General features: G+C 42.7%; 1 protein-coding gene across 3 annotated transcripts in view; it reads left to right on the forward strand.

Moving 5' to 3' along the window:
- Window positions 1-25,857, forward strand: part of CLTCL1 (clathrin heavy chain like 1) — a 102,992-nt gene that overhangs the window by 60,932 nt on the left and 16,203 nt on the right. For all 3 annotated transcript variants that reach the window (XM_060612990.3, XM_060612992.3, XM_078435518.2), the window contains 8 exons: window positions 35-177; window positions 556-790; window positions 2,798-2,920; window positions 5,773-5,918; window positions 16,500-16,683; window positions 18,812-19,004; window positions 19,625-19,782; window positions 25,308-25,472. In XM_060612990.3, coding sequence (XP_060468973.2) covers window positions 35-177; window positions 556-790; window positions 2,798-2,920; window positions 5,773-5,918; window positions 16,500-16,683; window positions 18,812-19,004; window positions 19,625-19,782; window positions 25,308-25,472 — 1,347 coding nt within the window. The remainder of the gene's footprint in view (window positions 1-34; window positions 178-555; window positions 791-2,797; window positions 2,921-5,772; window positions 5,919-16,499; window positions 16,684-18,811; window positions 19,005-19,624; window positions 19,783-25,307; window positions 25,473-25,857) is intronic.

Raw genomic sequence — 25,857 nt, forward strand, 5'->3', positions numbered from 1 at the left:
TGCAGCACTGAAGTCACCACCTTGACCATTCTAGGTCAACCCTAGCCGGATCCCTGCTGTGGTTGGAGGGCTGCTTGATGTGGATTGTTCTGAGGAAGTAATTAAAAACTTAATCATGGTGGTGAGAGGACAGTTTTCCACTGATGAGCTGGTGGCTGAAGTAGAAAAAAGAAACAGGTAAGGGATCCTAGCTCGGTATCTTCTCTTGCCCCTGGGTTCTAGTGTTTGTGGTTAAGCCTATGACTGATTTCCTGAGAGCCCTTTTCAGTTAGCCTCCAGGCCCCAAGACTGACTGTCTCTGTAGCTGGTCTTTCTTGTAACAAATCTTAGATCCAGTAGTGAGTTACTTGCTATTGGTATTGCAGATCTTTGGGAAAAACTTAACAATTGAAATCAGTTTGGAACTCAAGTCTGTTTTGGTCCCTAGAACAACCTGAAGTTAATGGAATGAGATTTTTGTTTGTTTCTAGAAGCAACCTTCACAGTTCAGGGTCTGCCCTGGAGGTTTTGAATGTTAGTTTTGAGACGCTTACGGTGTTCTTCCTTCTTTCAAAGGCTAAAGCTGCTTCTTCCCTGGCTGGAGTCCCGGAGTCACGAAGGCTGTGAAGAGCCTGCCACTCACAATGCTCTTGCCAAGATCTACATCGACAGCAACAACAGCCCCGAGCGCTTCCTGAGAGAAAATGCTTACTATGACAGCCGCGTGGTGGGCCGCTACTGTGAGAAGCGGGACCCACATCTGGCCTGCGTTGCCTATGAGCGGGGGCAGTGTGACCTTGAGCTCATCAAGGTGGGCAGCAGATAGACTTAACTGCCAGGTTTTGCTCTGGCTTCAAATGCAGGCTCTGTGGGGGCTCATGAGGGCCTCCTCTGAGCCCCACAATTGCAGGTCATTTGTTACATTTCTATTAACAACTTGGTTTCTTTTTAATTCAGATGCCTTGTTTGCTACCTGCTTATGCCCTGTTTGTATATTGTACTTATAGGTATGGCTGGCCCTGAGTCTGACCTGTCAGCCTTCTGCTGCAGTCCTCCTTGTTACCTAATGTCCTGAGGGCAGAATTCAACCTGTTAGCCTGACTCAGGAGGTCCTCTGTGAACTGCAACCCTGTCCTCGCCAGTCTGACTGCCTCCCCTCTTGCCTTTCTATCCTGGATGCCTCTGTCCCATTTGCCCTTGCACTACCTGCTCTTCTTTTTAGGGCAGCTTCTTACACGTGCCCTCACCAACTCTTCCCAACCTCAGAGCTCTTTCTGACCCCTCTTTGGAACAACCCCCCAGGTCTACTTTCCTCAGTCCTGGCTTGCATCTACATGTATTCAGTTAGTTAAGTATCAAATAGTGACCTAAAACTCCAGAAATCTCATGTAGGTGTACCCAATGTTTGTTTGACTGTAAGATCCATAGGCAGTTGGTCTGTTTGCCCTGAGCATCTCAGAATATCTGACAACATGGTAGAAACTCAGCAACTAGGGAAGGAGAGTCAAGCATACAGAGCCAAAACTCAAGAGCAGTGCAACAGTTTCTCATCCTGCTCTGGCTTTTGACACTGGCCATCCAAGTGGCAGGCTGGGTTAACATAGCACCTGCCTCGAGGGAGCAGGTTTGTGTGAAGTTGGGACTTTAGTTTGATACCATAAGCCACATTTTGGCTGAATTTACCACCTTTTTATTAAAGCTCAGTTCAGTGACCTCTCAGGGATCTTTGCACCCATCTGTCCTATCTGGTGATATACAGTAGACATCGCCTTTTAGTAAGGCAGAATTCAGACAAGAAAAAAAATGTTCATTAAGGTCTGATGTATCAGAAGGAGAAGTAAGATTTTAGTGCAGGCCAGAGTAGGCCTGCTCTTGGCCTCATGCCATGCATGTGTGAACAGCCTGTGGACACACACGCAGTGTGTGGACACACACACTTAGCCTTGTGCCTGGCATCTGGTACCCAGCCAGTCTGATTCCCACCAGGCCTTAGCAAGTGTCTCACACATTGAAATGTTCCAGTGGTGTTTGGTTTCTTGGAGATGTATTAGAGCACTAAAATAAGGGTCTCAAGTTCGATCAATGAAAGCATATTTTAAAGTTTATAGGCCTTGGGATGCCTGAGTGGCTCAGTCGGTTAAGTATCCAACTCATGATTTTGGCTCCGGTCATGATCCCAGGGTTGTGAGATGAAGCCCCATGTCAGGCTCTGTGCTAAGTGTGGAGTCTGCTTAGGATTCTCTCTCTCCCTCTACCCCTCTCCCCAACTTGTGCATGTGTGCACTCTCTCTCTCTCTCCCCCCTCCCTCTCCCTCTAAAAATAAAAAAAGAAAGTTTATAGGCCTTGAAATACTGTAGCATATATGCTGTTTTATATCAGTTCTGGGCTATTCTGATAACACTTTAGAGATGGTGACTATTTAAATTTAAATTAGCTAAAAATTAAAAACTTAGTTTCTCTTTCCTACACTGCATTCCGTAGCATAGACCTAGAACATTTTTATTGTCTCAGAAAGTTCTGGGCAGCACCACTTTAGGGCAACAGGTTGATGTTGAGAGGAGCTGCCACACACCCATACCCACTCTTAAGTTGTTGTAAACTGAGAAACTCATGTTTTGAGGTAACATATTGCTCTGAGGAGTTCATTGTCACCCCTTTGGGATGCTGCTCATCCTGTGTCGAAGTCCTATTACTCGCTTGGGTTCCAACTGACACCAAACAAGTGTCAGGGACAGAGGGAACTGACTGGAGTGGGTCCCCCACATAATGTCCATTGGTTGGCTGTTTGCGTTACACACACTAGTATGCTCATTTCAGGTCTGCAATGAGAATTCTCTGTTCAAAAGTGAGGCCCGTTACCTGGTGCGCAGGAAAGATCCAGAGCTCTGGGCTCATGTCCTTGAGGAGACCAACCCTTCCAGGCGACAGCTGATTGACCAGGTGAGGAATGGAAATGGGAGTGTATATATGCATGCCTGTGTTTTGCCTTCTCATTATCATGTGGCCAAAGTGACTAGTTGTGACGTTATGTCTGAAACATCTTTAGATGCATGACCAGACAATCTTGTGAATCTTCTCTGGAGTTGTTCATTGATTAGAGTAGAGTTGGCCCTGATCTCCAAAGCGGGAATGTGCTGCCCCAGTAAAAGGAATATCTAATGGCATGACTGCATGCTGGATCCTTAGTATTTTTTTAGCTCAGTCCCCATTGACACAAGATAAGTGGCTCTCAAGATTGTCTCAGCTAGATCTGCCTTTGTTGAGGAACCCCTGCACCCTTGTGACCATCCAGCACCTTCTCGGAGCTGGGGCACAATGCCAAGGCCAGGGCTCTTCCTGGGTGCAGCCTGGCAGGCTTCACTGGGCTTCCTGAAGCTTCGGGTAGCAGATGGTACTTCACCATCCTCACCTTCTGCTGGGCACACTTTTTGGAAGTGGGCTAAGATCAAAGTAGGAACAATATCCTGGTCCCAACAAGTGGGCTCCAGTCCTGAGTGGATCAGCTAAAGTGCCCCGACTCCTTTGTATGCATTACCAACCACTAGGTACACTTGTTGGGCTTCACCTGTATCTCCACTAAATTCACCTTCTTGTTTTCTGTCCACTGTTCCTCATGTCTGTGCCATTATCCTTTTCTTAATTAACTTTATTTTGGAACGCTTTTAGATGGATAGAAGCCTGTGTTATTTTGGATCTTATTATATCAACTTTGGACTTACCCATCTCTCAGATTCATCGAGACTTGACAAAGACATTGAGCAGCAAAGGGCCTGGGACAGAGTAGGTTTAGATTCTGCTAGAGATCTACAAATTTGCAGACAACAGGTATTTCTCCAGGTGTTGACCTGGCATGTCTTGTAGGTTATGTTGCATTGGCACAGGGATGAGCAGCTTTAACACTGCACTGAACTGAAGCCAGCAGGTACCTTTTGGTCTCCCTGTGTCTGTGAAGCTGCTGGTGCTCTCATTATATCTGCTGTGACTGAATATTCATAGCCGCCTCCTGGAGGCATTCACCTACTGTGCCTCTCTAATTAGAGGGACCACATGATGGCAGTGGCAGACTGCTTTTAGGTCTGTAGTAGAAGCTTATTATGGAAAGTTTACTTAGAAAAAGCAACTTCCTGAGGTAACTTAGGTTAGGCATCCTGTTGACTCAAATAGATGGTAAAAATATATTTTTGCCCTTAAAACAACCAGTGTGTATTTAAAGTACTCTTAAGGTTTTTAAGAATGGGCAGATACCATGATGGCAGGAAATGGTACTTCCTACTCTGGATGAATTCTGTGTGCTGTCACACTTCTCTTTTCCCTCAAGTATACCCTTTTAATTATCTCTCTGATAGCCCCTTTTCTCAAACAACTCTGCATAACTGTTAGGATTATTATAAACTCCTCAGAAGAACTTTTGTATTTTATGGTGCCATTTAGTATACAGTGGCCACTTGCAAGGTGAACTGGGCTGACTTTGATTCTGGTTCCATTGCAGCCCTCCTGTTTGCAGGGTGAAAGTTTATGGCCAGAGATGTCATATTAGCTGTGTCATACCTTCTCTGAGCTGTCTGTTCTCTCTCATTAATGCATTGCTATTCCCTACCCCTGATGAACACCAGAAACTTGGCAAAACTGATCCCGAAGTCACCAAAGGCCCCTGGCACAAAACACAAGGAGAATAAGCTGGCCATCTAGCCTGCTGTTATTTGGGAAGTGTACTCTTTAGAAAAATGTCTTTTCAGGGCACCTTGGTGGCTCAGTCATTTAAGCGTCTGACTAGATTTCAGCTCAGTTCATGATCTCATCGTTCATGAGTTGGAGCCCCACATCGGGCTCTGTGCTAAGAGCGCGGAGCCTGCTTAGGATTCTCTCACCCCCTCTCTCTGCCCTTCCCCTGCTCATGCTCTCTCTCCCTCAAAATAAATAAATAAACATTAAAAGGAAAAAAAAAGAAAGAAAGAAACGTCTTTTCCCCCAGTTGTGAGTTTTCTTGTAGGTGAGACACCCATAATTGGATGAGGGGTGTATGGCCAGGCTTTTGTCAGTCTTTCTCTAAGGGCGTGCTTCTGAGGGCTCTATAGTGCAGGGTACATTCTACTTCATGCCTGGAAGTGGGCTGGACCTCAGCAGTGTGGTGCTCTAGGCTAGCAAGACCTTCATTAGAATGGTGTCTTCACGGGCGCCTGGGTGGCTCATGGCTCAGTCAGTTGAGCATCAGACTTAGGAGGTTATGATCTTGTGGTTCGGGAATTCAAGCCCTTCGTAGGGCTCACTGCTGTCAGTGCAGAGTCTGCTTCTGGCTCTCTGTCCCCCTCTCTCTGCCCCTCCCTCATTTGCACTCTCTCCCTCTCAAAAATAAACAAACATTTAAAAAAGAAAAAAAAAGTACATTTAAAAAAAAAGAGTGGTGTCTTCATTACAGAAATGGAAGCCATTTTGCTATGAACAGTGACCAAAAAAAAAAAAAAACCAAACAAACAAAGATGAAAGCAAACATGCATTTCAGCTTCCTATTTAGTGCACTCTTACTGGCTTTGGAGTAAATTTACAGTATGGTCATTGGGGCAGAGATGAGTCTAACCCCAATTAGAGAAAAACTAACTGCCAAAATAAAGCAAACAGAATCCCTGAAACTAATGCCTTTAGACAAGCTTCTCTTTTTGCCTTGAGAAATCTCCTATGTTCTCCTGTGTCTGTTTCAGACTACCATGGAGGTATCCTTCCCTTCTGTTTAACTTCAAGGATAGTCTTGAATTGACTTAACTAACCAAGTTCTTTCAAATGATTTTTAAAACCAGGTGGTACAGACAGCATTGTCAGAAACACAGGATCCTGAAGAGGTCTCAGTCACTGTCAAGGCCTTCATGACAGCTGATCTGCCTAATGAACTGATTGAGCTGCTGGAGAAGATTGTTCTGGATAACTCAGTCTTTAGTGAGCACAGGTGAGGGTATGCTGAGGGTAGCTGCTAACTCAGTCAGATTCAAGCACCTGCCTGATGTTCACTTTTCATTACAGTTTTGTCTCACCTTATCTGCCCAGCCTTATTGGCTGCTCCTCAGACATGTAGCCAGTCTTCTCACTGTGTTCTGTATCTTCAGACCTACCTGTATCTTCTAACCCAACCTAAATCCTGCTTTTTCCAGGACACTGTCCTTCCTCTTGCTGCTCTGGCCTGCATTGTTCTTTAACCTCACTGCTAAGAAAGGGAACTAATATTCATTAGGGGCTACTATGTCCCAAGTATGTTAAACTCTTGAAATCATTAACAAAAGTTTGAAAGCAAATGTCAAGAAAATTAAATCTGGGCATGTATTAGGGAAGATTTGCTGGAGATGTAATGTAGAAGTATGATGAGTAGGAGCTTGGGTAGGAAGAACATTCTAGGCAGAAACAACAGCATGGACAGACACCTTGGAAGTAATAAAATGTGCTTCAGTATGGTCACATCCAGCATTTATCTCCACTTTAAAATTCATTATCAGGGGTGTCTGGACGGCTCAGTTGGTTGAGCGTCCAAGTTCGGCTCAGGTCATGATCTCACAGTTCGTGAGTTCAAGCCCTGCGTAGGGCTCTGTGCTGACAGCTCAGAACCTGGAGCCTGCTTTGGATTCTGTGTCTCCCTCTTTCTCTGTCCCTCCTCTGCTCATGCTCTCTCTCTCTCTCTCAAAAATAAGTAAACATTAAAAAAAAAAGGAGGAAGAAGAGCCTGCCTTGTAACAAGGCTTCAGAGAATTCTGAGATAACATTCCAAGAAATAATGAGCTAATAGTAAAAATATTGAAAAAATGCATAAGGAAACAAGGCTCTATTAGTAAGAACTAGCAATAAAACAGGGTAGACTCAGATCTGCCTAAAGGGACTATGGGTATTGGAATTATCAGGCACAGAATATAAAATTGAATGTAATGTGTTTAAGTACCCAAAAACAATATCAAGCAGATTTTTTTTAATGCCAGATAACTTTGATAAATAAAAATAAACTTACATAGTTGGATTTGAAGTAAACTCTAAATGGGTTTAGTGGCATTAGAGAATAAATGAATGGAAAGATAGATGTGAAGAAATTGCAAGAATGTAGCCAAGACACACAGATGGAAAATGTGAAAGAGTTTAAGAGGTGCACAGGTTAAAGGAAGACCTAATCAGGGCCTCAGAGAGAACAGGGAATGAGACACTGTTTGGAGGGAAAATGATGGAGATTTTAACAGAACTGATAGTTTAGTTCTCAATATCAGGAAGACCAGCAAATCCCAAGGAGGATTAATTTTTTTAAGGTTTTTTTTTTTTAAAGTTATTGTTTTGAGAGAGAGCATGTGAGCAGGGTAGGGCCAGAGAGGTAGGGAGAGAGAGAATCCCAAGCAGGCTCCATGCTGTCAGCACAGAGCCTAGTGTGTGGCTCAAATCCATGAACTTCAAGATCTTGACCTGAGCTGAAACCAAGAGTCGGAAGCTCGACCAACTGAGCCACCCAGGCACCCTAGGAGGATTAATTTTTTAAAACCACCATTACACACATTATAGCAAACTGTGGGACATCAAAAAACAAAAACAAAAACTTTTTTAAGCACCCAGAGAGAAGATAGATTACCTATAAAGAAATATGAATTAGCAGACTTCTGAGCAGCTTCAGTAGAAGCCAAAGGATATGGGATGATATGACTCAGAGTGTATAACATAAGGTTAATGAGAAGTTGGAAATAAAAAAATAAAGGTAGGCAAATGCAAACCTAAAAATTCTGGTATTATACTGACATTGTATGTTAATATACTATGACATTTTATGTTTATATGTATATACTATAAGGTCTTTATTTGTATCATACAAAATAGACTTTAAGGTAAAAACCATTGTTGAAGTAAAAAGAGCCAGTACAGTAGTCCCCCACTTACCCGTGATGTCATGTCCTATGGTTTCAGTGATCATGGTTAACCATGGTCCATCTGAAAGCAGACAGTGTGTCAGAAGTAGAGTAGTAGCCTAACACTGTGTCACAATGCCTACATCATTCACCTCACTTCATCTCATCACCTAGGCATTTTATCATCTTACTTCATCACAAGATGAAGGCTGAGTCCAGTACAATAAGATATTTTGAGAGCAAGAAACCACATTCACTAACTTTCATTTATGATATATTATAATTGTTCTATGTTATTATTAGTTATTGTTGTTAATCTCTTAGTGTGCCTGGGGTTTATAAAATAAAGTTTATCGGGGCGCCTGGGTGGCTCAGTCGGTTGAGCGGCCGACTTCGGCTCAGGTCATGATCTCGCGGTCCGTGAGTTCGAGCCCCGCGTTGGGCTCTGTGCTGACAGCTCAGAGCCTGGAGCCTGTTTCAGATTCTGTATCTCCCTCTCTCTGACCCTCCCCTGTTCGTGCTGTGTCTCTCTCTGTCTCAAAAATAAATAAACGTTAAAAAAAAAAACTTTATAAAAAAAAATAAAAAATAAAAAAATAAAGTTTATCAGGGGCGCCTGGGTAGCTCAGTTGATTAGGTGACCGACTTCGGTTCAGGTCATGATCTCACAGTTTGTGGGTTCGAGCCCTGCGTTGCGCTCTGTGCTGACAGCTCAGAGCCTGGAGCCTGCTTTGGATTCTGTGTCTCCCCCTTTCTCTGCCCCCTCCCCTGCTCATACTCTGTGTTTCTCAATAATAAATAAACATTAAAAAAATTTTTTTAATTAAAAAAAAATAAAGTTTATCATAGGTATGTATGTGCAGGAAAAAAATAACAAAAAATAGGATTTGGTACTGTTTGTGGTTTCTTTTTTTCTTTTTTTTTTTTTTTTAACGTTTATTTATTTTTGGGACAGAGAGAGACAGAGCATGAACGGGGGGAGGGGCAGAGAGAGAGAGAGACACAGAATCGGAAGCAGGCTCCAGGCTCCAAGCCATCAACCCAGAGCCTGACACGGGGCTCGAACTCACGGACCATGAGATCATGACCTGAGCTGAAGTCGGATGCTTAACCGACTGAGCCACCCAGGCGCCCCCTGTTTGTGGTTTCAAACCCCTACTGGGGGATCTTAAAATGTATTACCCACAGATGTGGAGGACTACTGTATAGAATGATGAAATATTCGGTTCACCAGAAAGATAATTCTGAACTTGTATATACCTAATAATAGAGCTTCAAAATATGTCAGGCAAAAAGTGACAAATCTGTAAGAAGACCCAGGCAAATTCACCATATGGGGAGATCTTAACATACCTCTCCAGGTAATTAATAGAACAATTAGCTTAAAAAATGAATATACTAGGGGTGCCTGGATAGCTCAGTCATTAAGCATCTGACTCTTGATCTCAGCTCAGGTCTTGATCTCAGGATTGTGAGTTTGGGCCCTGCGTTGAGGGGCCAAGCTTTTTTAAAAAATGAGTATATTAAGAAGTATACATAAGGGGTTCCTGGGTGGCTCCGTTGGTTAATCATCCAACTCTTGATTTTGGCTCAGGTCAGGGCTCTGCTCTGGCAGTGTGGAGCCTGCTTGGGATTCTCTCTTCCATCTTTCTCTCTGTCTCTACCCTGCTTGGTCTCTCTTTCAAAATAAATGAACTTGAAAAAAGGTTTTTTTAAGTATATTTAAAAAATGAGTGTATTAAAAAGTATAGGGGCACTGGGGTGGTTCAGTCGGTTGGGCGTCCGACTTCAGCTCAGGTCATGATCTCGCAGTTTGTGAGTTCGAGCCCCGCGTCAGGCTCTGTGCCGACAGCTCAGAGCCTGGAGCCTGCTTCAGATTCTGTGTCTCCCTCTCTCTCTGCCCCTCCCCCGCTCGTGCTCTCTCTCTGTCTCTCAATAATAAATAAACGTTAAAAAAATTGTTTTTTAAAAAGTATAAAGACAATACTAAATATATTTCTTAAAGTAAATAAAAACAATATAACTAGTGACAGTTAATGTGAATTGTAAGCTTGGGGCACCTGGGTGACTCAGTTGGTTAAAGCATTTAATTTTTGCCCAGGTCATAATCTCACATGGCTCAAGTTCGAGCCATGCATTGGGCTTTCTGCTGTTAGCATAGAAGCTGCTTTGTATCCTCTGTCCCCCTCTCTTTCTGTCCCTCCCCTGCTCATTCTCTCTCTCAAATAAATAAACTTTTTTTCTAAATGTGAATTATTGGAGCGCCTGGGTGGCTCAGTGGGTTAAGCGTCCGACTTTGGCTTAGGTCATGATCTCAAGGTTCATGGGTTCGAGCCCCGTGTCAGGCTCTGCGCTGACAGCTAAGAGCCTGGAACCTGAGCTCTGTGTCTCCCTCTCTCTCTGCCCCTCCCCTGCTTGTGCTCTGTCTCTGTCTCTGTCTCTCAAAAATAAATAAACATTAAAAAAAGATTTTTTTAAAAAAATCAAAAAATTAAAAATTAAAAATAAAATAAAAATATGAATTATAAGCTTACTGGAATGAATTTACATATATTCAACAAGTAGACATGGTTACTAAAGAAAATCAGAAGACAAATAAATGAAAGAGCAAACTTCTACAATCTGTCCACTCAGCCATTATAAACAACTTGATGTAAATTCATGAATGATCACATCATCTTGAAAGACATTAGTTTTACCCACATCACTCAAATTCATTGCAATACCCTAAAACACTCTATTTGTTTACTTATGAAACTTGACAGGAAGATTTTAAATTTTAAATCAGGGGTGCCTGGATGGCTCAGTCAGTTAAGCATCCAACTCTTGGTTTCAGTTCAGTTCATGACCTCGCGGTTCCTGAGTTTGAACTCTGCATCAGGCTCTGTGTTGACAGTGTGGAGCCTGCTTGGAATTCTCTATCTCCTTCTCTCTCTGCCCCTTCCTCTCTCTCTCTCTGTCTCTCACCCTCCCTCTCAAAATTAAATAAATAACATTTAAAATTTTTCAAAAAAACTAAATTTTAAATCAAAAAGATAAAAGGCCAAGAATAGTGAAGATGCTGCTAACACAAATAATAGATCACCCAAGATGTGAGAGTAGGTTTTGGGATGACAAGGTACTTACTCTGATCTAGAATAATTACAAAATTTAAGACATGGTGGTTTGTGCAAGGAATAGAAAAACGGACCATAACAGTAGAGCAAAGAACCCTAAAATATGCCCACACATATGTAAAAAACTTAACTTGTAACATCTGGCTATGCAGATAGAAGTAATAGACTTTTCAGTAAATAATGTTGGGACAATTGATTACCCATGTGGGTGAAAGTTAAAATTGGACCCCTATCCTATACTCTGTAAAGATTTAAATGTAAAAGTTAAAACTATAATGTTTTTAGAGTTTACGTTTAAAAGAAGAATATATTTGTGGCCTAATGAATGCTTAAGTCAGTTGCAAAAATATATAGACCATTTGTGAAAAACTTGCAAAATAGGACTATGTTAAACTTAAGAACTTTATCATACTAAGATGAGAAAAAGGGAAGCTACAAGCAGAGATGACATTTGCAACATACAGAACCAACAGAAACTAGCATGGAGAACATACAATAAAAGAAAAACTCCTGATAACAACCTGATAGAAAACTCAGCAAAGCACTTGAATGGTCCTTCAGCAAGAGGAGAGATAGCCCCGTGAGTCTAAGGCAGGACTGCAGCCTCATCAATCATCAAGGAAACACAGTCTGGCCGCTGTGTACTGCCCCTTTCCTCCTGCAGAGCAGTGGGGATCTAGCTCTCCTAATCAGCCTTGATGAGAATGTCGAGCAGCTGGGCCTCTTATATGCCCTGTTGGGAATGTTTTGTTCCTCTTGGAAAGCAGTACATGTTAGAAGGTGTTTCCACTCCTGGTTCTGAACCCTGAAGAAACTCAGCTCACATGTATCAGGAGACATATGCAAGAATGCACAAAACAGCACAGTTTCCAGTAGCAAAGATCTCAGAGCAGTCCAGATACCCATCAGTAAAAGGGCTGTGGTACTGTCATACAGTGGAGTACCTTGTCACAGTGGAAATTAATGCTTATCCAACAGCATGGGTGAATCTTGGACCTAATTTCTAATACTTTTTTTCCCTTCTTCCCCGCTTCTTTTTAATTATTATACAGTAAAATTGGCCTTTTGTGAGGATGTACAGTACTAGGAATTTCACACATGCCTAGATTCATGTAAGTAACCACCATAGTTGGGGTACAGAACAGTTCCCTGACTCTGTGAAACTGACTTGTGCAAGCTGCCCTTTACATTTGTAGCTCCTGTACCCCTGACAGTCACCATCTGTCATTTATCACTATCATTCTAGTTTTGCCTTTCCAAGAATGTCATGTAAAAGGTATCACATACTGTGTAATCTTTTGAGACCTGGCTTCTTTCACACCTTTGAGATGTATCCAAGTTGTTGTGTGCATCAATAGTTTGTTCTCTTTTATTGCTGAATAGTGCTCTGTTGTATGAGTGTACAACAGTTTGCATATCTGCTTGGATATGCAGATCGAAGGACATTTGGATTGCTTTCAGTTTGGGGTGCCTATGAATATAGCTGCTATAAATGTTTGTGACCAGATTTTTGTTTGAACATACCTAGCAGTTGCTGAACCATTTGTTATATGTATGTTTAACTGTTTAAGAAGCTGCTAAACTATTGTTTTCCAGAGTGGCTGTACCATTTTGCATTCCTACCAGCAGTGTGAGAGAATCCTAGTTGCTCTACATCTTCACTAGCACTTGGTATTAATGGTATTTTTAATTTTAGCCATTCTAATAAGTGTATAGCAGGATGTCATTGTGGTTTTAATTTGCATTTCCCTGATGGGTAATGATGTTAAACAATTTTTCTTGTGCTTACCTGCCATCCATATATCCTCTTTGGTGAAGAGTCTCTAAATCTTTCACCTCTTTTTTATTTGGGTTATTTGGTTTTTCAGTGTTAAGTTTTGTTCTTTATTTTTTTTTAATGTTTATTTATTTTTGAGAGAGACAGAGTGTAAGCAGGGAAGGGGCAGGGAGAGAGAGGGAAACAGAATCCAAAGCAGGCCCAGGCTCTGAGCTGTCAGCACAGAGCCTGACGCGGGGCTCGAACTCACGGACCACGAGATCATGACCTGAGCTGAAGTCGGCTGCTCAACCGACTGAGCCACCCAGGCGCCCAAGTTTTGTTCTTTAAACAGTCTGAATTCAAGCCCTTTGTTTTATATGGGATTTGCAAGTATATTTTCCCAGTGTGGAGCTTGTCTTTTTATTCTCCTAATAGCACCATTTGCAGATTAAAAGTTTCCATTTTGATCACGTCCACGTCATAAACTTTTCTCTTATGGTTTGTGTTTTGGTGTTTAGAACTCTGTGCCTAATCCTAGGTCAAAGATTCTTTCTGGATTCCTTCTAAAAGTTTTATAGTTTTACATTTTACCTTTAAATCTATGGTCCGGCATCCAACAATGTATGAAGTTAAGCTTGAGGTTCATTTTTTTACATGTGGATATCCAGTCATTCCAGCATTATTTGTTGGGTCCTTTCTGCATTGAATTCCTTTTGCATCTTTGCCAAAAATCACTTGGCCGTGTAGTGTGATTCCTCCAACTTTATTCTTTTTTTTAATTTAAATTTTAGTTAACATACAGTGCAGTATTGGTTTCAGGAGTATAATTCAGTGATTCATCACTTACATATAAAACCCAGTGCTCCTCACAACAGGTGCCCTCCTTAGTACCCATCACCCTTCTAGCCTATCTCCCACCAACCTCCCTCCATCAACCCATAGTTTGTTCTTTATCATTAAGAGTCTCTTGTGGTTTGTTTCCCTCTCTTCTCTTTTCCCCCCACTTGCCATACGTTCATCTGTTTTGTTTCTTTGATTCTACATATGAGTGAAATCATATGGTATTTGTCTTTCTCTGATTCACTTATTTCACTTAGCATAATACATTCTAGCTCCATCCACATCATTGCAAGTAGCAAGATTTCATTCTTTTTGATGCCTGAGTAATATTCCTCTGTGTGTGTGTGTGTGTGTGTGTGTGTGTGTGCGCGCACGCGTGCGCGCATGTGTATATAAAAGATATACGCGTACACACACACACACACACACACACACACACACACATAGTACATCTTCTTTATCTATTCATCAGTCAGTGGACATTTGGGCTTTCTTCCTAGTTTGGCTCTTGTTTTGTTTTGTTTTTTTATGAATTTTATTGTCAAATTGGTTTCCATACAACACCCAGGGCTCCTCCCAAATAGGTGCCCTCCTCAATGCCCATCACTCCACATCTGCTAGTTTGGCTATTGTTGATAATGCTGCTATAAACATTGGGGTGCATGTACCCCTTTTGAATGTGTATTTTTGTATCCTTTGGGTACATACCAACTGGTATAATTGCTAGATCATAATGTAATTATATTTTTAGTTTCTTGAAGAACCTCCATGCTTTCTCCAGAGAGCCTGCACCAGTTTGCATTCTCACCAACAGTGCAAGAGGGTTCCCCTTTTTCTACATCCTTGCCAACACCCATTGTTTCTTGTGTTGTTAATTTTAGCCATTCTGACAGGTGTAAAGTAGTGTCTCATTGTGGTTTTAATTTGTGTTTCCCTGTTGATGAGTGATGTTGAGCATCTTTTCATGTGTCTGTTAGCCATCTGGATGTCTTCTTTGGAAAGGTGCCTATTCATGTCTTCTGCCCATTTTTTTAACTGGGTTATTTGTTTTTTGGGTGTTGAGTTTGATGAATTCTTTATAGATTTTGAATACTAACCTTTTATCAGATATGTCACTTCCTGATATCTTCTCCCATTTTGTAGGCTGCATTTTAGTTTTGTTGATTGTTTCCTTCACTGTGCAGAAGCTTTTTAACTTGATAAAGTCCCAATAGTTCATGTTTGCTTTTGTTTCCCTTGCCTTCAGTGATGTGTCTAGTAATAAGTTGTTCTAGCTGAGGTCAAAGAGGTTGCTGCCTGTATTCTCCTCTAAGATTTTGATGGTTTTCTGTCTCACATTTAGGTCTTTCATCCATTTTGAATTTGTTTTTATGTACAGCATAAGAAAGTGGTCCAGTTTCATTCTTCTGCATGTTGCCATCCAGTTTTCCCAACACCATTTGTTGAAAAGACTGTCTTTTTTCCATTGGATATTCTTTCCTGCTTTGTCAAAGACCCAACTTTATTCTTGTTCAAAATTCAGAATTAGCCTTGTCTGTTATTGACAGGGAAACCTCCTGGAATTTTTATTGGAATTGCATGAGATCTATAGACCAGTTTGGGGATGGACAGTTGCTATTTTTACTATGTTTAGTGTGAATACAGTGTGTCTCTCCATTAGATCTTTAACTTTTCTCATCAGCATTTTATATTTTTTAGTATCTAGATCATGTACATGTTTTATTAGATTTATACCTAAATATTTCATGCTTTGGGAGCTATTGTAAATAGGTACAGGGTTTTTTTTTGTTTACAGTTGTACATTGCTGGTATATAGAACCCCAATTAATTTAATGGTTAACCTTGTATCCTGATATGTTGCTAAGCTTACTTATTTGTCCTAGAATTTTTTTTCTTTATAGATTCCTTGGAATTTCTATCAATCATGTTCCTGCAAATAGGGACAGTTGTATTTCTTCCTTTCTAATCTAGATGCTTTTTATTTATTTTGCTTGCCAAACTGCCTTGACTAGAGCCTCCAGTAGAATGTTGAATAAAAGAGGGGAGAGTGGATATCCTTGTCTTCTTCCTGATCCTAGGGGGAAGCATTTGGTCTCTCACTATTGAGAGCTGTGGATATTTTGTAGATGGCCTTCATCAGATTGAAGAAGTTTCCTTGTATTTCTAGTTTGCTGAGAGTCTTTATCATTACTAGGTGTTGGATTTTGTCACATGCTTTTTCTGAATCAATTAATGATGATCATGCTGTTTTTCTTTTTATGATTCTTAATATGCATTACATTCATTTTTTCCCACATTTTTAATAAGGCAAAAGAAAACAAGTTTTATAAGAATGTATTTAGTATGATTAAAGTTCAAAAACATGAAAAACCACCTATATTGTTTATATACACAATTTATATGGTAGAATTATAAAGAACCACAAAGAACTAATAGAGGCACAGTTCAGGAAAATAGGCATCTGTGAAGTGGGAGCAGAGGCAGCTCCTAGAGAACCCACAGCCGCCCTCCAGTGATTGGGGTGCTCTGATTTCTCCTAGCTGGTGCTTTCTCAAGACTTTGGACCACATATACTTCATAAATATTCTATTGTATCTATTCACCAATCATGTGTATGTATTTTAAATATTTTTTTAAATTTATTTTTAACATTTATTCATTTTTGAGAAACAGAGACAGAGTGTGAATGGGGGAGGAGCAGAGAGAGAGGGAGACACAGAATTCGAAGGAGGCTCCAGGCTCTGAGCTGTCCAGAGCCTGACACGAGGCTCAAACTCACAAATTGCAAGATCATGACCTGAGCTGAAGTCGGACACTTAACCAACTGAGCCACACAGACACCCCTTAAATATTTTTAAATTGGAGGTCTTGTGCTGGTCAACCTTCGAAAGAGTGTTGTGTACAGCTTTCATTCCTGTGATACTGTGCTGACCACCCCTTCTTCTCAGGAATCTCCAGAATTTGCTGATCCTGACTGCCATCAAGGCAGACCGTACGCGGGTCATGGAATACATCAGCCGCCTGGACAACTACGATGCCCCAGACATTGCGAACATCGCCGTTAGTAGCGCACTGTATGAGGAGGCCTTCGCCATCTTTCGCAAGTTTGATGTGAATGCATCAGCAATCCAGGTGAGCTGCTGAGTGCTTTCATGTTAAACCCTAGTGCCTTCTGGTTGTCCGATATGTCTCTCAGATTCTTGTGCTCTTTTCTGCTCCTCAACAGTAACCCATCTTCCCAGCCTGTTGGCTTCTTCTCTGTTGGGTGCTCCTGCTGTCTGGCAGTTATCCCCACTTCCTGGTCATTCCCCTAGACTTGGGTACCTGATGCAAGGTTGTGTGGTCAGCCCTGGTGACTGAGGTGTTCTGATTGTCAGGGGCCCTCACATGTGACTGCTGCAGTTCTTCACCCTCTGCTGCCTCAACTCCCTAGAGCAGTCCTGCCAGCCCTCCTGCCCGTTTTCAACCCCACCAAGAGCCCTTCCCTTAACCCTCCTCCCTTTCCTCCCAGTCTGTTGGCCTTTTCTGGTTTTATTTCCAAATGGATTGTAAACCACAGGACAGATCACTTTAGTTGCTGTCTTACCAAAATTCTCTATGTCCTTGCCTCTTCCCTTACCATTTTTCTGTATCTCCTTATGAAATCTCAGATCTATAAGCCCCCCTTTTTGGTTCATACATGGTCTGTGGCCTTGCTGTGAGATCAAATCTATATGGGGTGGGGAGGGGCAACTGCTGTACCCCAGCCCTCCAGACTGTCCTTCAAGCCTGTGTTCTCTTGTTTTTTTGTTTGTTTTTTCATTTAAGTGCAAGTTAGTTAACATATAGTGTAATAATAATTTCAGGAATAGAATTTAGTGGTTCATCACTTACGTGTAACAGCCCGTGTTCATCCCAACAAGTGTCCTTCTTAATGCCCCTCACCCCTTTAGCCTTGTGCCCACCCAACACCCTACCAGCAACCCTCAGTTTGTTTTCTGTATTTAAGAATCTCTTACAGTCTGTCTCCCTCTCTGTTTTTATATTATTTTTGCTTCCCTTCCCTTTTGTTCATCTGTTTTGTATCTTAAATTCCATATGAGTAAAATCATATATTTGTCTTTCTCTGACTTATTTCACTTAGCATAATATACTCTAGCTTTACATACGCTGTTGCAAATGGCAAGATTTCATTATTTTTGATCACCAAGTAATATTCCATTGTATGTATGTGTATACCACAACTTCTTTATCCATTCATCAGTCAATGGGCATTTGGTCTCTTTCCCTACTTTGGCTATTGTCCGTAGTGCTGCTATAAACATTGGGGTGCATGTGCCCCTTTGAAACAGCATACCTGTATCCCTTGGATAAATACCTAGTGGTGCAATTGGTGGGTTGTAGGGTAGTTCTATTTTTAATATTTTGAGGAACTTCCGTACTTTTCTCCAGGGTGACTGCACCAGTTTGCGTTCCCACCAGCAGTACAAAAGGTTATCTCTTTCTCTGCATCCTTGCCAACATCTGTCATTGCCTGAGTTGTTAATTTTAGCCATTCTGACGGTGTGAAGTGGTCTCTCATCGTGGTTTTGATTTGTATTTCTCTGTTGATGAGTGATGTTGAGCATCTTTTCACATGTCTGTTAGCCATCTGGATATCTTCTTTGGAAAGGTATCTATTCATATCTTTTACCCGTTTCTTCACTGAATTGTTTTTTGGGTGTTGAGTTTGATAAGTTATTTATAGATTTTGGATACTACCCCTTTATTTGATATGTCATTTGCAAATATCTTCTCCCATTGGACCAGCTGCCTTTTAGTTTTGCTGATTGTTTCCTTTGCTGTGCAGAAGATTTTTATCTTAATGAGGTCCCAATAGTTCATTTTTGAAGCCTGTTTTCTGCCTGATGAGCTATCTCACTCCCTATAGTAGCTCTTTGAGCCTTTTTCCACCCTATATGCCCCATTGTACTATCTTACCAGGATCAGGAGGCAACTTCCATATCCTCTTCCTGGCCCAAAAAGCTTAGCTTGGCTGTCCATTTCTTTATGCCTTTTCGTTGGAGTGTCTCTTCTCTGCATGGCATATTCCTCCTATATAATAGATCTTGTCCTTTCCCTCCATTCATCATCTAAGAAATACTTAATGCCCAGTTGCTTTGGACTGAATTGAAATGGTCACGCAGCTTTAGGCAAAATGTAGAACTAAACAAAAATCCATCTGCTCCATGGAGCTGACTGTGTGTTGTGGAGAACGAGAACCCTCTTGTGTAACCCCTAGGTCCTGATTGAGCACATTGGAAACCTAGACCGAGCATACGAGTTTGCGGAGAGATGCAATGAACCTGCTGTGTGGAGTCAGCTGGCCTGCGCCCAGCTCCAGAAAGACTTGGTGAAGGAAGCCATCGACTCCTACATCAGAGCTGACGACCCTTCCTCTTACTTGGAAGTCGTTCAGGCAGCCAGTAGGAGCAGTAAGTTAACCTCTCCCCAGGGCTCTGCTTCTCACTGGTGTGAAGCCTGGCAAGACAAGGATGTCACCCTCCCAGGAATTTGCACATATTATACATCCAGAGATACTGGAGACACTGCTGAATGAAAATTTTTCGAAAGAACCTGAAATAACTGTTAAACTCTGTTAATGACACTAGCTCTTCAGTTGAATGTTAACTAGGTACTAGCTCTTTGGTTGACTAGACAGTTTAAGCACAATGGATAGCATTATCGTGGTAATCTTAAGGTCAGAAACTTAGACCCAGAGCTTCTTCTGGCCTTTGCAGTTGACTGTGGTGCTCACTTCTCCAGGGGCTGGAATAAGCATCCTGTTTCCTGGTGAGGTCTTTACTTGGTGAAATGCAGGTCCCCATCCTCAGGGTCAGCCCCCATGTGGTTCTGCCCTTTGTGTTTCTCCCACCTGGGATGGAGTTCTACTTATCAGGCAAACAAATCCTTCTAGACCTTATCTGGAGCCCAAGCCCTCACTAGAGCAGAGTGGGAATGTAAACGTCTTAGCTGAGGACAGAATGGGAGGAATTGAGCCTCCTGTTTAAATTTAGCAGCTCTGAATTAACCTATTTTTGTTTTCTGTCTTTAGACAATTGGGAAGATCTGGTGAAATTCCTACAGATGGCCAGGAAAAAGGGCCGTGAATCCTATATAGAGACTGAACTTATTTTTGCCCTGGCTAAAACTGGTCGCCTGTCTGAGTTAGAAGATTGTATTAATGGACCCAACAATGCCCACATCCAACAGGTAGGTCATGCCCTGGGGACCATGAACTGCTGCACATAGGTTCAGGGATTTCTCCCTAGAGTGGCTCAAATATGCCACACAGTGAATTAAGTCCTTTATTACTGTCACTGGTATGGGAGTTAAGGCCACTGGCTGTGCACATCAGAATGATTCTCCTAGAGAAGAAAGTGTCAGGACTATGTGCCAGTGTTCTAGCTATTCTTGCTGGAGAGCAAATTGAACTGAGCAATTGGCCAGGTAAAACAGATATGTTGGAAATTAATAGCTTTTCCATATGTCAGCAATTATCAAATAACATAATGGGAAAAATATTTTTTAAAGTCTATTTATTTTAAGAGAGAGAGAGAGCACAAGTCAGGGAGGGGCAGAGAGGGAGAATCCCAATCAGGCACTGACAGTGCAGAGCCTGATGTGGGGGTCGAATTCACAAACCGTGAGATCATGACCTGAACGAAAGTTGGCCATTTAACCGACTGAGCCACGCAGGCACCCCAAAGATATTTTTAAAAAAAATTTTAATGTTTATTTTTTTGAGATAGAGCATGAGCAAGGGAGGGGCAGAGAGAGAGGGAGATGCAGGATCCAAAGCAGTGTCAGGACTGCTGAGGTGTCAGCACAGAGCCCGACGGGGCTCAAACCCACAAACCGTGAAATCATGACCTGAGCTGAAGTCAGATGCTTAACTGACTAAGCACCCCCCCCAAGCACCCCAAAAATATTTTTTAAAGTAGGAATAACATCAGGGAGCCTGGGTGGCTCAGTCAGTTAAGCATCTGACTCTTGATTTCAGCTCAGGTCACGATTTCATGGTTTGTGAGAGCAGCAGAGAACCTGCTTGGGATTCTCTCTCCTTCTGTCTCTGCCCCTTCCCTACTTGTCCTTTCTCTCTCCCTTTCTGTCTCTCTTTCAAAATAAATAAACTTAAAAAAAAAAAATGAATAACACAAAAATGTTTAAACTCAACTTAAGGAAAAATGTTAAATAAAAAAAAGATCTAAAGAACTGTAAAGTCTGCTATTTCCTCAGGTAAAGTGTTACCCCTAGAAAAAGTGATAGAGATGAAGGGATAATGGAATGTATTCTAACCCCTCTTAAAAGAAAACACACACTTTACTGAAATAACACAAAAGTGGACTCTTGATTCTTTAATTCAGAGTAAGAACCAATTAACTGGAAATTAGGTTGGGGTTTTAAAAGGGCTTAAAGGGGCGCCTGGGTGGCGCAGTCGGTTAAGCGTCCGACTTCAGCCAGGTCACGATCTCACGGTCCGTGAGTTCGAGCCCCGCGTCAGGCTCTGGGCTGATGGCTCGGAGCCTGGAGCCTGTTTCCGATTCTGTGTCTCCCTCTCTCTCTGCCCCTCCCCCGTTCATGCTCTGTCTCTCTCTGTCCCAAAAATAAATTAAAAAAAAAAAAAAAAAAAGTTGAAAAAAAAAAATAAAAGGGCTTAAAAGTTCATCATGTAATTTTATAGTTAAAATTCCAGATGAAAGGTAAAAGTTGAGAAGTTTTGGGGCACCTGGGTGGCTCAGTCGGTTAAGCATCCAACTTCAGCTCAGGTCATGATCTCACGGTTTGTGGGTTCGAGCTCCACATTGAGCTCTGTGCTGACAGCTCAGAGCCTGGAGCCTGCTTTGGATTCTGTGTCTCCCTCTCCCTCTCTCTCTCTCTCTCTCTCTCTCTCTGCCCCTCCCTGACTCATGCTCTGTCTCTCTGTCTCAAAAATAAATAAAAATGTTAAAAAAAAAGTTGAGAAGTTTTTTCCTTAAAAAAAGTTTTAAACATTTATTTGAATCTTTGTGTAAGGAAGGAATTTTTAAGAATATAAGCAGTGGAAGAAAGCACAAAGGAAAGTATCAGTTCATCTAATGCATAAAAGTTTTAAATATATGTATATTCCTAATCATGGGCCTCATAGGTCTAGATGTAAAAATAAATCCAAAGAAAGAAGAAAAGACCCACAGAGCCTTACATATAAATACTTAATTATTGCAGCATGATTTATACTATTAACAATTAAAAGCCAGTGTCCAAAAAAAAATAAGTAAACAACATCCACCAGTGGAATATAATACAGCCATTACAAGTATTTAGAGCCTTGTTTGTGATAGAAAAACCTTTCAAAGTAAGTTCCAGCTGAGTGAAATCCTGCATGTACAATATGATGAACGTATCTACCTGCCTAGAAAAATGTCCCAGGTGGTGATAGTGAAGAACTCAGGGTTACGGATTGGGCAGTACTATTCCATTTCCTTTCACTTGCCTGTGTTTGCCAAGTCTTGTTTTAATCGGTGACCATAACTTTTATAATTACCTTTATGATCAGAAAATTAATAAAGGTATTAGAAAATGATACCTTGTCCCCAGCAACATGGATGGAACTGGAAGGTATTATGCTGAGTGAAATAAGTCAGTCAGAGAAGGATAGATATCATATGTTTTCACTGATATGTGGGTCTTGAGAAACTGATCAGAAAACCATGGGGGAAGGGAAGGGGAAAAAAATAAATACAAACAGAAAGGGAGGGAGGCGAACCACAGGAGACTATTAAATACAGAGAGTGGTGTGGATGGGTGGATGAGGGATTTGGGGAGAGGGAAAATGGCTGATGGGCACTGAGGAGGGCACTTGTTGGGATGAGCACTGGGTGTTGTATGGAAGCCAATTTGACAATAAATTATATTCATAAAAAAAAGAAAAAATGAAACCTTGTCCAGAATCTCCCTCTGAATTCATAATAGAATTCTCCTGGCTAGTGAGCCTATTGTATATCATAGCCAGAGATGCTGCCCTGGGTCACACAGAAGGTATTTCCCACTGGAAGCTGGCCAGACTGGGAAGCCCAGATGGCTTTTTTTGTTCTTCGCCTCTGTTCATGGCGTCCCTAAGGCCCTGTTCCCTGCCTTCCACAGTCCTCCAAGGTGGGGTCAGTACGCTTCAGCCAGATCCAGCCCACCACCTGTTTTTATGTTTCCCACAGTCTGGCTTCTGGTGACTACATTCCCATGATGTCAACTAACTCATTTTCCCTGGATTGTCTATAAATTGGTAGTAACAACAGTCTTAAAGGATCATACACTTTGACACAACACTTCATTAATCCATCCATTCAACAAACTTTTCTTGAGCATCTGCCATGTGCCAGGGTAGAGACTGTGGATGCAGGTGTGACAATAGTAGTCAGATTTCTCCCTTTGTGGATCTTAAGATCCATTTGAGAAATTTGTGATGTGTTAAATGGTATGTGTTTAGAAGAAAAGTGCAGCAGGGAGGGGGGTGGGCAGTGTAGAACAGGTGATGTGGTAAGGTGGGCAGTGCCCTTCTAGACAGGTGGCTAGGAAGGTGTCCTGCAGGTGAATTCTTGAGTCTGCATCCCTCTGGGGGAGGAGACCTGAGTGCAGAGAGAACGGCCTGTGCAGGGGTGCTTTGAGTAGTGTTTGCGTGTGTTGCAGGAGCAGAGGTAGTCCAGGTGACTGAGGCAGTACAGTCAAACACAGGCTCACAGTTCAAGCCAAAGAGGGGAGAGGTGGTTTTTTGGCATGACGTGTCGGGACTTGTGGGCCACCAGCAGGATTCTGGATTCCACTCTGGGTGAGACCAGAGGACTCTGAGCAGAGGAGACCATGATCTGGTCTTAAGGGTTAATAGAACTCCTCTGGTTGCTGTCCTGAAAACAGACTGAAGCACAGAGTCAGAGGCAGTGAGAGAGATAAGAGGCTGTTCAGTAGCCCAGGCCAGAATCAATGGCCACTCAGAGAAATGAGTTAAGGTGAGTGACAGAGAGCTGGTGGTAAGCTTGGGTAGCTGGTGGAGTGTGACTGAGAAGGGGAAGTGAGGCAACTATGCCATGTGGGGCATGAGACAGTCCTGGACAGATGGACTTGTGCCTACTGAGGTGGGGGCCATGTAGGAGCCTGCCTTGGGGGCAGTCAGGACTTATGCAGACAAGTTCGATCTCAGCTTCCATGGGCATCTGTCCAACTGGGTACAGGAGTACAATTTCCAAGGAGAGTTTGGGACAAGAGCTATAAATGTAGCAGCCTTCAGTGTGCAGTTGACACTGTGCAGTGGGGAGAGGCTGAGGCCTGAGACCAGGCACCCCAACAGGGAAAAGTTGAGCTGGAAAGTGGCTGGGAGTGGGGACACAAAAGCAAGGGGTTGCACAGGGAAGCAAGTAGGGGTCTGTCAGGGAGAGTGATGGGTAAGCCAGATGCTGTGCATCCTGAGCTGGAGATGCAGCAGCGGTGACCCTGTTAGGGAGTCAGCAAGAGCCTAATTGCAGAAGCCCAAGAGGACAGAATGAAACTGGGAACAACTCTTAAGAAACATCTCTTCTAAGAAATGTGGCTCAGAAGGAAAGAGTAGAAGTAGAATGGTAGCTGATAGCTGGACTCAGATCTCAGTGAAGATTGGTTGGTTTGGTTTGGAGCTGGGGAAAACAAGTGATTCCTTAAGGTTGTAGGAGTGATTTAGTACAGAGGGAGAAATCTCTGCCAGGGGTTACAGAGGAGAGGGGCTGGGGTCATGTGCACAATGGAGTTGGATTTGGTGGCCAGGTGAAGGCCAAAGATGCAGCTAGGGGAAAGGCTCAGTCCTAGTGCTTATGGAAGGGTTCTTCTGGTTGTGTCTGTCTCCTCAGCTTGAGCTGCTGGATTTGGGGAGGGGAGATAGGAAATGGTGTACAAGGAGTAAGTACCTGGGTTGAGAATTGCTAGTGTTGGGAGCTCCTCTGGGATCACTGTCATAAATTGAAGAGAGCCTGGGCAGCACTTTGGGGTTCAGTTGTTTGAATTTAGCTCTGCAGTCCCAGGTGTGGAGTTGACAGAGAACCACTCTGAATAGGACTGGGGTTTGACTGAGTGAACAAAGCCAAGTATAACCAAGGGAGTGAGGGGAGAGTCACATGGCTTGCCAACAGCTGGCAAGCTGGGAGGAGAGTTGGCAGGGTATAGATGGGAGTGGTGGGGTGCTGGAGGCGGTGAGCTGGAAAGAAAGGGAGGTGGCAGGCAGAGAATGGGTTCTTGTGCTAGGCTTCCCAGGGGTGGCACCTGATAGTAACCCCCTGTTGTCATGAGGAACACAGGTCCTCAGAGCAGAGGTAGTCAAAGAAAGCTAAAGCTGTCTCGAAATGAGGGAGATCTGTGGATGACAGCAAGAACGAGGGCTGGTGTGTGATCCCTGGCAGGCTATTCTCTGGTGGGCAGCTGTTACTGGGGAGGAGGGGACTGGCCTTGAAGCAGCAAGGAGCACAGCTCTGAGGCCAGGCCTACTGGGGTACAGATGTGGGAGATGACAGCCAGTATACACAGGAGCAGGTAGGTGGAGACCACAGGCTCAGTGGCACACTTCCTTCTTCAGAAGTTCTGTGGTGGCCCAGGCTGCTGTGTAATCAGAAAGATACTCATCTTCTTTGAAAACAAAACACCTGTGTTCTTTGAGAACACCCCTGTCACTTAGAAACTTTAAACCAACTCTAGAGAATCTTACCATTTAAGAAGGGCTCAGAAAGCTACTCGGTTGTTCATAGGTTGGAGACCGCTGTTACGAGGAAGGAATGTATGAGGCTGCCAAGCTGCTCTACAGCAGTGTTTCTAACTTTGCCCGCCTGGCTTCCACCCTGGTCCACCTTGGAGAGTATCAGGCAGCCGTGGACAGCAGCCGCAAAGCCAACAGCACCCGGACGTGGAAGGAGGTAAGCATAGGAAGTCTCCAGGAGACCACTAGTCTCCCAGGCCTTCCTGCCTTATCCTTCCTTCCTCCACACTCTTGTGCCAGCTGGGATGTGTCTGGATGCCTGCCTTGTCCAGGTAGGATTCTGAGTCTTCAGGAAGGCTCAGAGACCCTCATAAGCTAGCATTTGTGGTTGAGGCAAAGGCCCTAGAGAACACTGTGTTCGACCAATCATCTCCCAGAAGTTGTCTTAATAGCATGGAATTATCAGTATGAGAAGTCATATCATAATTTAAAATATTTTTTAAAATCATATGACCTTATTAGTGGTATAATCAATGTAAGTTGGCATTTCGGTCTCTTGTAGTAAATTGGTAGGGCATGTTGTCTTATAGCGAGCTCTCTGA

Source organism: Panthera onca, chromosome D3, assembly GCF_046562875.1.
Source record: "Panthera onca isolate mPanOnc1 chromosome D3, mPanOnc1 haplotype 2, whole genome shotgun sequence".
NCBI lineage: Eukaryota > Metazoa > Chordata > Mammalia > Carnivora > Felidae > Panthera > Panthera onca.